Source organism: Lepidochelys olivacea, assembly GCF_965140295.1.
Source record: "Lepidochelys olivacea isolate rLepOli2 genome assembly, chromosome: 10".
Taxonomy (NCBI): Eukaryota; Metazoa; Chordata; order Testudines; family Cheloniidae; genus Lepidochelys; species Lepidochelys olivacea.
Genome location: NC_140420.1, coordinates 31,338,248 through 31,351,640, shown reverse-complemented (window position 1 = coordinate 31,351,640; position 13,393 = coordinate 31,338,248). Strand labels below are relative to the sequence as shown.

General features: G+C 42.0%; 1 protein-coding gene across 5 annotated transcripts in view; it reads left to right on the top strand.

Annotated features, from left to right (window-relative positions):
* KATNIP (katanin interacting protein) overlaps positions 1-13,053 on the top strand; it is a 179,513-nt gene extending 166,460 nt beyond the window's left edge. For all 5 annotated transcript variants that reach the window (XM_084642115.1, XM_084642113.1, XM_084642117.1 and 2 more), the window contains 3 exons: positions 39-199; positions 6,279-6,367; positions 11,968-13,053. In XM_084642115.1, the coding sequence (XP_084498241.1) occupies positions 39-199; positions 6,279-6,367; positions 11,968-12,026 (309 nt within the window). In that variant the 3' untranslated portion in view covers positions 12,027-13,053. The remainder of the gene's footprint in view (positions 1-38; positions 200-6,278; positions 6,368-11,967) is intronic.
* The last annotated feature ends 340 nt before the right edge of the window (positions 13,054-13,393 follow it).

The window sequence follows — 13,393 nt, the reverse complement described above, 5'->3', positions numbered from 1 at the left end:
TTGAACAAAACTGATTCTTGATTGTTTTGTGTTTCCAGCTTCTTGTAGATGACTTGCTTGTGTACAATGGAATTCTAGACATGGTGAGCCACATAGTGCATGGCATCCTGCCCACTTGCGACCCTGTGGTCCCATATCATACCATTCTCTTTACAGATGATGAGAGGATTTGCCAACGAGAAAAGAATACAGTTATTAGGTATGTGCTGGGCTTTCATTTTAATGAAGAATCCTATTTACATAATTTTATCTCCAGTGGCTGATGTCAGCAACTTCTACGTTACTGTCAAGAATTGCAGTGCTATGTACTGACTGGCATAGAAAGCAATTGTGCTGTATATTGTATTCAAAGGATCAGATACCAACCCAGTGATGTTAAATTTTAGAAAAGTAGATTTCAATAAAATGAGGAAGTTAGTGTCAAAAGTAAAAAAAAAAAAATTAAAATCCTTCCATTTGGCATCAATTCTACTTAAGGAAACAATACTAGAGTCTCACACAGTATACATACCATAGAACAAGAAGATAAGCAGTAAACCAGTCTGGCTAACTGATAAGGTTTGAGAGGTTATTCAAGCCAGAGATCTTTCAGAATATGGAAACCAATCTTAGTGAAGCCAATTAAAAGAAGCATAAATTACAGGATGAAAATATAAGAAGGAAATTAGTAGGGCCCAGACGCATTTCAAGGAGCAAATAGCTAAAGGTAGAAAAACAAATTGATGTTACAAGGCTAACTGCACTCTGTCCCCTTTGTGGTCACTCTGTTCCTTTGTGCACCTGCTTAGGAGTCAGGCCTCATGTCTTTACCTCTCTAGTGGTGGAATTCTGCAATTATCCTACTGCTAGGGCTTTGGGCAGCAGTATCCTGTGTATTAACCATACTTACACAGCAAGTTCAGCTGGGTTCAGCACCTGCAGTTTTTCCCTTTGGGAGCCTGTGACTCGTGGTGAATACAGTGACCAGCTAGTCTTCTTGTTTATTTTCACAAAGGAACAAAGCATAATAGGAAAAAATTGATTTTAAAATAAGAAAACATCTACATACATGTCTATCATTCATACTTAAGGTTTACCATCCCTTGATAGTGACCTAAGCAGGTCTACCTTCTTCAGACACCCCAGTGGTCTTGGCATCAGTCTGCTTTCCCTGTCCAGTTACCCAGCAACTATCTCATCTCTGGAGAGAAAGAGTCCTTTTTTCTCTGCCAGAGAGTCCCTGGGCTTGTTCCCTTCGGGATCAATCCAGTCCTTTGGGCTAAACAGGAGGTCAAGCCAGGCTCCTCAGAGCCAATGGCTCAGCCATTCTCCGGTAACCCTCAAGGGTTTACCATGGAGTGGCTTATCTCAAGCTATTGTTTTCTTCCTGCTTACTTTTCCTTACAACAGCCTATTAAACTAACCCAATATTTTCATACAGTAAACGTATCAAATCAACACACACTATTCCTCAGTTATTAAGGAGCAGCTCCATGCCCGTCACACAAATAATAAGAAATTATTTAAGTATGTCATTAGCAGGAAGCCTGCAATACTCTTGTTGGTGGGTCTGCTGGATCACTAGAGTTAAAGGGAGCAATTAAGGGGGATAAGGACCTTTGCAACAATCTTCCCCAGACAATGTTGGGGAGATTCTTTTTACCGGTAATGGAGATGAGGTACTATCAGACTGAAGTGTCAAAATGAGAGATGCTGATACAAACTAAAAGCAATAAGTCACCAGGCCCACATGGAATTCATCCAAGAGTTCATCTAAAAGAGTTCATTCTAAAAGAATTCATCTAAAAGAACTTAAGAAAGCTGTGACTTAACTTTGCAATCTCTCATAAACATCAGCTGTGATACCAAAGAATTGATACCAGAGTGGGTATTAAATGTCGTATCTATAAATAAAAAGAGTTGTGATCTGAGGAAATAGTGGCCTGTGAGCCTTATATCTGTGCCTGGTAAATTGGCTAAAATGATAACTAAGAGTACAGATATAAAACAGTTAGAAGGTGATTATATAATAGGATCTAACCAGTATGGTTTCTGCAAAGGAACATTGTAAAACAGTGGATAAAGGAGAACTGATTGACATGGCTTGTCAATGAAATTGAATAGTGGCAAATTGAAAATGTACAGAAGGAAATGCTTTCCCATATAGTACACAGCTAACTTGTGGAACTCCTTGCCATTATCATTTGAGGCCAAAACCATAATAGGATTCAAAAAGGGATTAGATGTTTATTTAGATAACAAGAATATCCAAAGCTGTTATAAAAATTTTAAAAATAAACAAGGGCATAAGCCAACCTCTGACTATATGGGCTTTATGAGACACTTTTTCTGAGGAGACGTTATCACACAGCTTCCTAGTATAGGATTTCGTGAACTTGCTCCAAAGCATCTGATATTGGTCAGTGTTGGTGCCAGATTGCTGAACTAGTTGGACCACTGTTCTGAACTAGTATGGCAAGTCCTATGTTCCTATCAAGAGTCCAGTCCAAATGGCTGTCTCATTGCATTTCTCATTGCTCTTGCCTGGCAGCCCTGCAGCTCAGGAGTTATGCCAGTGCACCTTTAATTGGAGACACAAGTAGCTCCAGCTGTAACTATGGGTCTCCTTTCTCTTCTGAAGACTTGTAAAGCTACTGTATGACCTTCTCCACACATACTCACAAAGCATTATTGTTTGAAGTTAGTTTCAAGAAAGGAATTGCCATTTGAATGATCAGTGCTGCAGAACGTGTTCCCCAGCCAGGGATGCCCTAACTCTCCTGTCCCCGGGATTTTCAGTTCAGGAGATCTCTTGGGTCTCTCTTTTCAGTTGGCCTTTTTTAAGCTTTCATTCCGTTTTTTCCTCCAAGCAGAGGCACCCTACCCTCACAGTTTTGTGGTGGAGAGAATAAAACCTCACACTATTAGTACGTGGTGGATCTTAACCTTCATTTTCAGAAGTGTGTATAAACTTTTCTTTATTGTTACTTTTGGCATTGGCCTACTGTCTTTCCCACTGCACTGTTCAGCACTTTTTATAAACTCTGGGCCTGATTCTGATCTCATTGACCTGTTTAAATCCAGAGTGACTTCAGTGGAGTTATTTCAGATTTATACTGATGAAGCCTGAGGTAGAATCTGTCTCACTTTGTGTTATTTTGAGATATCCCTCCTTTGTCTCCAAGAATGGAAATCTAGTACAATAAGGTATCTTTAGAGAAAAGGAAAAAGGCAATTCTTGTTTTCTGAAGCTATCATATCACTGGATTCCCACTCACCCACCCTTTGGGTTGCTTTTTGTGGTGATTGATATATAAGCATAAAATGGGGTTGGTCCATTTTGTTAATTTGCCAAGCTGCCTGTTAGATTTTAAAGCTAAAATCTAACAAACTAGATTTGCCAATTGGATAAGTGTTATAGCCAATATAGAACGGAACCTAATAGGATAACCTCTTTTTTTTTATTCAGGGAGCATTAGCTTTCCAGTTCTCATTCTGGGTTCTTTACAGGTCAACTTTTAACTTGAACAGTATTTCTCAAATCAGGACACATGCTTAGTCTTAACCAACCAACAATTTATTAATTCACCCAGAGCCACGTTAGTATACAATCACACATTCACCACTCAAGTGTAGACAACAACCAGTGTTCTAGATGTGTAGTACACACACACACAATACAGTCTTGCAATCAATTATCATAATCTAGAGTTGTCTCAACAGTTAAACCAAGCAACAATGTAAATTATCAAGATTTTTTATTACATTTATTTATGATACTCAGTTTCAGTTCTTTAGTACCTAGCATTTTTATCACATTCCAAGGATGAACTTGTCTTTAAGACACTTTTAAGAGTGTGGTTACTATAGTTTGAATGGATTGGTCCAACAGTTAAAAGTTTAGCATGTCAAAAGCAAGTGGTTAAAGTTATTGTTTTTTATCTCTCATAGGCCAATTTGCTTGGATATGCAAAGGAATTAAAATCTAATATATTGTTACTTTAGGTCTCACTGCAAAGTGTAGACTAGGCAAGATAATCTACAGTTATTTATATTAAAGAATAAAAGGGGAAATACAGTCTTCTAAATGAAATCTCATCACTTCTTCATATCCACTTAACCTGGGATGAGGGAGAGTCCTTTCCACCTGGCTGGTCTGGGCATCAGTCACACTTAGGATTCTGCAGCTTCTTATTCCATTCAGTCAACTCTCCATTTGCACATGGTGACCTCAATTTTATATACTCTAATTTCAAGGCTGGTTGGAGGGGCCACCCTCTGATTTCTATTGAACATGTGCCAAGTGAGTGTTCCAATTTCAGCTCTCTCTGTTTTTCTGCTGCTTCCATAGGTATCCCATAGTGTAGGTGTACAACAAATTTCTTCAATCCTTTTCTTATTGGAAGCCTTTATATGTTCAATTCATTTCAAGGATTGTATTTCGTTATTAGCCACTACTATCAATTGGGATCCACCCCTTTTAGCAATTGCTCTTAATATCTCAAAGTTATATCATTATAACATTCCTTCTTCCTTGTGCCAGACAATTCCTATTACGTCTAGAGTGCAACAGTTATTTACAATGAAAATCAACAAAATCCCTTCTCATCTTCTAAATCTGGAGGACATACTCAATGCATTCTTTGGTTGTACATAAGCATTTCACATTATTTAAGACTGACAATAGAGCAAGAAGGATATATATATATATATATATATATATATATATATATATATATATATATATATATATATATTCACTTATTGAAGGAGGTAGATCTGACTCACAAAGCAAACAAACTTGCAGCTTCTAATTTTGGGTTAAAGATTATCCATGATATATTTGATTTACAAGGAAAGCAATATATAGTTTATAATTAGGGGTGAAAACATGTGGCTTTGATTTTCTTGGGGTAGTTTACCCAATTTGACCTTCAGTCTTACAGCCAGTCATTTCTAGTTTGCTTAACTTGCAGCTTCCTCATTCATCTCTTGATCCACTCACAATGTGCAATGGGCCACTTTTCATAGGCTAGGAAGGTGTCACTCTTGCCTGTAAACTGGAGTTCTTTTTAGGTAGGTTGGGAGGGAGAAAGAGGTTTTATCCGTATGCAGATCTTGCCTAGGTGATTAACAGTACTCCCATTTAGCCATTTCAATTTCTGTTCTTTGGGAGAAGAACTTCAAACCTTGGCTGATCTGTGGGTTCTTAGACAAAGTGTCTCACATGATGCAAATCATTTTCTTCTTGTCTTTACTTCTTAGATGGATCCTGTTTTAGGATAAACAGAGGTGGATAGCTTTTCTAATTTTTTTTAAGGCCAGAAGGAATCAGTAGTTGTTAATCATTCAATGCATATCTGTTCTAGAATGTCTCTCACAGATGTTATTGTTAAGCATCCAGCTGACATTTTTTATGTATTTAAATTTGATGAGATTTTGAAGCTATTGATTCCTGCTCATAAAGGAACAGATAGTCTGGCTGCAGTCTACACACAAATGTTGCATTGATTTAACTAAAATCCACTTTTAAATAAAACACTCCCATATGGACACACTTACACTGGAAAGAAAGAGAACATTTTCAACAGTGAGGGTAATTTGGTAACATTGGAACAACTTACCACAGGTTTGATTCTCCATTGCGTACAGTCTTTAAATCAAGAATTGATGTGTTTCTAGAAGATATTTTTTAGTTCAACCAGAAGTTATGGTCTTGATGCAGGAATCACTGGGTAAAATTCTCTGGCCTGTATGGTGCAGGAGGCCAGACTAGATGATCATAATAATCCCTTCTGGCCTTGAAATCTATAAATGTATGAAATTGGTTTATAACTCTTTTATATCAATTTAGCTTAATTCAGTAAATGATCAAATTAAGCTAAATAAATTTAGGATGGTTGCAAATTGGTTTAAGAGTGTCTACATGGATTTGCACTGGTTTAATGAAGTTGATTTAAAAACAGATTTTGGTTTAGGTGGTCAGATTTTGCATGTAGAGAAGGTCGGAGTAGGCTGTGGAGTGGACGTGGTAGTAGCAGTTGGAATGTGTGTGTGAGAGCACCCCTCCCAACAAATACAATTGTGAGGAATAACTTTAGGTTCTTAGGTTTATAACTGTGGGCTATATGAGAGTTAAGCCTCACCCTTCCAGACTGTGACTCACAGAAGGCAGTGGTGGCAGTGATGCAGCCTCGCAGTGGTTTAGGTAACACATTGCAATGTGCTTCCCCATAGCTGCAGTGGTGTCTATAGACTATTGATTATCCCTGCTATTGGTCTGTTTTTCATCTTTGCAGCAATCATGTAGAGGATCAGGATGTACGAATGATGAACGAAAATCAACTTATCACAAACTCCAAAAAGAAGCAGATTGCTGCTGATCCCGGTGAGTTCCATTTCTTTATGAGAACCTTTTGCCCACTTTCCGCAGACAGAATGAAAAACGGGCACACTTTTTGGCAGATATACAATCACCAAGAGTATAGAAAGTGGGGAACCTCCAGTAAATATACCTCCCTTCCCTGCCAACCCCTCCACCCTAATAGGGCAAAGCTGCTAGTTCAAGCTCCTCCTGCCCCAGCATGACAGCTGGACCCCTTCATCTAGGCCAGTGGTTTTCAAACTTTTTTTCTGGGGACCCAGTTGAAGAAAATTGTTGATGCCAGTGACCCGAAGGAGCTGGGGATGAGGGGTTTGAGGTGTGGGAGGAGCTCAGGGCTGGGGCAGAGGGTTGGGATGTGGGGGTGAGGGCTGTGGGGTGGGGCTGGGAATGAAGAATTCAGGGGGTGGGAGGGGGCTCTGGGCTGGGGCAGGGGGTCGGGGTGTGGGAAGGGGTTAGGGCTCTGGACTGGGGGTGCAGGCTCTGGGGATGAGGGGTTTGGGGTGCAGGGGGGGCTCCAGGTTTGGTTGGGGGTCAGGGCTGGGGCAGAGGGTTGGGGTGCGGAGTTGGGGCATGGACTTACCTCTGGAGGCTCCCGGTCAGCAGCACAGTCAGGGTGCAGAAGCAGGTTTCCCGCCTGTCCTGGCACAGCGGACTGTGCTGCGCCTGAAGTGGACAGCAGCAGGTCCAGCTCCTACATGGAGGTGCAAAAGCGGCTCCATGTGGCTCTTGCGCACAGGCACACCCCACCCCCACCTCCCATTGGCTGCGATGGTGCTTGGGGCGGGGGCAGCGTGCGGCGCACAGCGGCCCCTTTGCCTAGAAGCTGGACCCACTGCTGACTGCTTCTGGGGCACAGCGCGGTGTCGGAGCAGGTAGGCACTAGCCTGCTTTAGCTGGGCAGCACCGCCAATGGGACTTTTAACATCCCGGTTGGCAGTGCTGACCAGAGCGACCCAGTGCCTTACATGCCGCAACCCAAACTTTGAAAAACGCTGATCTAGGCCACACCTCTGCCACAGGGCAGTAGGACCTCTCATCCACACCTGGCTTAATGTAACTAAACTCTTGAAATCTCACAGCTCTAAGGACAACTCTGCTCACAGCTTTAAAGCTTGGGGGATAATAGGTGAGAAAATTTATCTCATGGCTCTCCTCCTTTCTCAATTCACATAAAGTCTCCTCCTCACTTTCCCCCTCTCCCTCTCCTTCCCAGATGTAAAAGTGAGCCCTTGCTTACCTCTCTATACCCATCCTGGCATGCTTCCAACATACTTGCTAAATGGAAACAACACAGCACTATGAATACAGATGGTACCTGCTCATAGCAGACTAGGCAGGTTTTTTCCCCACACTAGTTAGCAGGTTGAGTTAAAGATGGGGGGAGCCTATTCTGTAATTCGACCTGCTAACTAATGTGAAAACTACAAATTGCCTTGTCTTAACTAGGATTTTACCTTGCATTTGTTAACTTGAGTTAGCTAACTATGTGGGCGCCCTGAGGGAAAGCAAGCAATTGGCCAGCATAACCCTTAAGAATCCCTCAGAGAGGAAGCAGCAAACTTGCTGAAGGGCTTCCTTGTCCACCCTTCCAAAGTCCTGCAGCTGAGTCAAAATTTCCACCTGGTCAATGGTATCAAGAGCTGCTGATAGAATCATCTTACCCTAGTCTGCTACTAGCAGATCATCGCTCGTCAAGGTCAGCACAGTCTTTGTTCTGTAACTCAATCTGAAAATGGACTAATATGGATCAAAGAAATCTGTCAAATGCAAGTGTAGCTCATGCTGACTCATCACCACCTTCTTGATAATAGAGCCCAAGAAGGAGACCGGGTTCAAGATGAGATGAAAATTGGTGAGGTTGTCCATGTCCAAAGTTCAAACATGGCTGACAATTTTCTTACCTCAAGGAAGGCATTACAGTAATGATACTCCTCAGTACTGGCCTCAGTGTATCTCCACTGGGTTTGTAATCAGCTTTGAAAGGCATAAATTCATCTCAGAGGTGGTTGGTTGTGCTCCCCAAGTAAACCACCCAGTCAAGACGGTGTTTTTAATTTCCATCCACTGTTCTCATGGAAGCTGTCGATCAGCCTGAATCTGATCAATCTTCTCTAAATAATAATCATAATTAATCAGCAGTTCTTTGTAGACTTTACTGAGAAATACGTGACTGTGTTACCGTACTGTGAGGATTCATGGGACTTGATCCCAGGTCTATGCTGACGGGAGAAGCTGCAGAGTTTTAAGTGTAGACCTGCCCTCAGAGTGTCACAGCAAAATACAACCTGGAACAGATTGTTTAGCATAAGTATTTAAAACACATTTCAAGGGACCATTCAAGATTAAGTGGCCCTTTAACACCCCTGTATTCATGAGGAGGAAAGGGGTGGAAGCAGCTAGGGGAGGGTTAGTGGGTTATAGATTGTTGTAATAAGCCATAAGTGCCTCTGACTGAAGGGGTGAAGAAGAGCTTTGTGTAAGCTCGAAAGGTTGTCTCTCTCACCAACAGAAGTTAGCCCAATAAATACATTACCTTACCCACCTTGTCTCTAATATATTAATGGTCCTATATATGTTCTGCCCCATATATAGTTGCAGGTACTATATTTGAGTGAAGGCAACCCCCTAGCAGGGCACTTCAGATGCCTCAAAAACTACTGCCTAGTCTCCTGCTTCTTTTAGTGGCCCTGGATGTGGGTTGAAATTCAGGCTTATGTTGACTCATGTGACTTATGAACTTGCACCAAGGTGCTGCACACGAAACCTCTTGGCACCCTCATACCTCTGGAGACTCTTCCCCAGCCATGGACAGCCAGTGCCATGAATTCCATCATAGAACTCCCCAAATCAAATGGCCACACAGTAGTACTAACAGTTGTAGATCAACTGACCAAGATGGCACACTTCCTCTCCTGTGCCCATGTACCTTCAGCTCAGATGACAGCTCAGCTCCTAGTAACAAATATCCTCTGCCTCCCTGGGCTCCCCTGCCTCTGGCGCAAAACCCTCAGGCTACTAAACGTCCACGCTTATTCCTCCTCAGCATACCACCTGCAGACAGATGGCTAGATAGAGAGGATGAATAAGGTACTTGAGCAATATTTACAGTCCTTTCTTAATTACAGCCAAGACACCCTCGTACTGTATGCTGAATTTGCATACAACACCGACCATGCCTCCACAGGGAAAAGCTCTTTATTTATTTATTTTTTTTGCTAACTATGGGTTCAGCCGTTTCCTCCTGCACTACCAGTATCCTCCCTGAACCCACTGCCTGCTGACTTGGTTCAATGAATCCACCATATAAAAGAAAAACTAAGGGGACACTTTGAGGATGCTAAGATGCATGATACACAAACAGCCAGAAACAGGAGGGGCCAGTCTTTTCTGTACACAAGAAGGTCTGCTTATCCGCTAAGAATCTCACCATGAACAGGCCATCTCACAAGCTAGACCACCCAATCCTTGGAAACTACCAGATTTATCAGAAAATCAGCCCTGTCACTTTCAAACTCCGCTTACCTAGTCCCTCAAATTGCACCTGATCTTCCTTGTTTCTCTCTTGAAACCATACACTGAAAGCCTGTTCCCTGACAGAACACAACCACTGCCCTCACTGGTTCAAAGCCATGAGGAGTACAAGGTCCAGACCACACTGGACTTTGGATTGAAGTGGGGTCAGTTGTGGTACCTCATAGGCTGAGAAGGTTTTGGTCCCAGAGAATCTCCTAGGAGCCTGCCTGTAACATTCACACCCCTGGACTTGTACAAGAATTTCAAAAATATCACCTTGACAACCTGGTCCTACAATACCCCACAGGCACCCCCTGAAGGAGGACTTGACCCCAGAACTTCCATGCTGTCATGGCAGAGCCATCATGAATGCACCATACATTCTGGGAGACCAGCCACTGCTGGAAGTGCTGACCACGGTAGAGATGACTGGCAGCCCCTACCATGACCTCTGATTGACCCAGACCTACTATTTAAGCTTGAGGGAGTATCAGGAAGTTGTCTGTGGAACAAGGCAGCTCCCTGACCTACTGTTGAAACAGATCCAGCATTATTTTTACCTCCTTGCCCTGCCCCCTGTTTTCTGGCTATTGACTCTGACTTGATCCTTGGCTATGGTTCTTGGCTATTGACTCTGGCTCAACCCTAGGCTCCAGTCCCTGGCTATTGACCTTGCTGTGACCCAAGGCTCTGGACTCCAGCTACTGACTCTAGCTTGACTTCTCAGGCCCAACCACTTACGGCTTCAACCACTGAACCTGACCTCCCACACCCTGGTTCCTGACTCTGAGGAGTCCAGGTTTCTCATATTGCCCAAAACTCAGACCAGTTCCCCACTGACTCTAAGAGAAAGAAATTTTGCCTTAACCACACCTAGAGGAATTAAACATGTCCATATCATGCAATCAATTGGATTCAGAGCTAGTTTTCCACCACCTGCACCCAATCCTTTTCCCACCGTTTCCTCTGTTATGTGTTACCTAAATTCTGTGTTGACCTGCAAGATCAGTGCTGAAGCAGAAGGTATCCAGGTATCACCATGTCCTGTACAGAACAGTTACACTTTGACTTTTTGTCGCATCTCTTGTGCCAGCACTAGGTGGTCAGGATAGCACCCTGTGTCTGGGTCAGAGATGGTCTAGGTCTCATTCTTCACTATCAACTCCTCAACTGAGGAGTGAGGATCACCTGCTGCTTCTTCTGAGCTGCTCCCATGCCGGTCTTGCCTTTAGATAGCTGGTTAGACTGCTGTCCATCCTTGGCCTCTTCTCATTCAGGTCATCTCCTACTTTTCAAAGATGAAATGTATATTGCTAGCACTGAGACTGAATGGTGCTCTTTTTCCTTACCATATTGCCATGTTCTTCCACTTTCCTTTGTCTTCTTCCACATCCATCCCATTCATCGTGTCATCCTGTGATGTCTCTCATAGGTGGTGCCTCCCTATGTGACTTATCTGATTCAGCTATAACTCATCGCAGATTTAGCTTCTGTCTGAACCTCTCAACTATCTCCTCCACAATAGAAACTTGTACTTGTGCATATGTAGCTCTTCTAGCTTTCATTCAGAAATAGAATGATGTACAACTTCCACATCAGATCGTTTTTGTTCAGCCAGGAGCCATGCTAGATTCTAGCTTATTTTTCTTTTACAGCAGTTCTCTTCTTTCACTGTGGAAAAGGTTTCATAGATTCAAAGTGTTTAATACCAGAAGGTATCATTAGATCATCTAGTATGATCTGTTTGTATGTTACAGGCCATTACATTTCACCGTTACCCCTGTAGGAGCCCAGTAACTTGTGTTTGGCTAAAACATGTCTTCCAGAAAGGCATCCAGTCTGGATCTGAAGATCTCAAGGGATGGAGAATTCATCCATTCCCTTAAGAGTTTGATCCAATGGTTAATCATTCCTTGCTCTTATAGTGAGAGAGGGTTCTCTTTCTTTGGGGCTCAGTACCGAGGAGGAAGGGGATAGCTTTCTGTCTGGTGTGGAAAAGGGAGTTGATTCTTCTCTCCTGGTTTAACTTGTGACTTCACTGTTAATATGTATTATTGGTCTTAAAACAGAACACTTTTCTGTCCCAACAGCTTTACGTCCAAAAACCTGCATATGTGATAAAGGAATACTGAGGAGGAAAAGACACTGAGGGGTTATGAACTGGACGTCCCGAGCCCACCCACCTGAGATGCCTACCACCTGGCACTTCGGAATGCAAATCAGCCATGTGGCAGATGTTTGCCACTTGACACTCCCAAACCACCACCGAAAGGCCTGAGATCTTTACTGTGTAATGATGGGGAGTTTCATTTGATGGAGGAAGCTCTTTAGAAATGAAATTTTAAGTATATGCTGTTAGTGTTTCTTATTATGTCAGCACCTATACTATCCAAATTTTCATTCTCTGTTAACTGGTAAACCAGTAAACAGTGTAAGTAAAGTCACTGTTAACTTCTACCTATCTCTACCTAAGTGGACCTGCTTTTGAGTAAGAACCTTAATGCTAACTGGAGTCCACTGAGTTTACACACACATGGTTATATGCTGGATTGTGTACAAAGAGGCTGTAGCAACACATGCCATATAGTGCACGAAACAGATCTATTGTCATCAACATACCACACCCATCCTGGCAAACTAAGTGCTTTCCCTCTGGTAGGTAACTTGTGTTCCATATATAAATGGATTATGTTTCTGGATCTAAACCTGAAGAGTCCAGATATATTGTACTATAAGTGTGGTGTTATGCAACTAAAAATGTGATAAAAAAGTGACTGTGTTGCAGGGTGCAGTTATGTAAGTGTCATTTTCACTTAAAATTTGTTGCTGATTATAACCTATAAATCTCTTTTCCATAGAAAAGATTCTTCCTTTTCCCAGGTAGAGAGTTCCCAGTGTTCACCGTAGAGGTGACACTGAAATACCATAAGACACATTTCTTTTAGCCAGATGCTATTTTAAACATAAAGCAGAGACTTACCACTGCAATTCCTGATACAGCAACCAAATTCATTGTTGCCAATTCTAAGCTACATCAGGATTATGTGAGAACCTGATAGCTTGTATATTTGCTTATAAAAATATATTTTATTCTTTGTCCTGGTCAATGTTGTTTGCTGAGTTGTAAAGCACAAATGAAATGAAATGTACTCCCCCCGATTTCTGCCTATTGATATTACAGCTATATATAACATTTTGTATTTAAGACAAAAAGAACTTTTTACTTTCTCTAAATATAAAATAGATTTATATCTCTATTTCAATATCATTAAAATGCTATTGTATGGAAATATTGATGTGCTGGCTATGACCATGAAAAAGTTTTATTGTAGCAGCCAGGAGATAAAAGATAAAGTCACTTCAACAGAGCGGGGTTAAGATCCTGATTAGGAAATGGAAGTCTCCTCTTGGTTCCTAGAAGGCATTTGTTCACATCGTAAAGCAGCTGTAAAATTTTCCTCTCTTGGCCCTTTCTGCCCAAGACCCCCCTGGCAACAAAAGGGAGTGCTGCCAGTC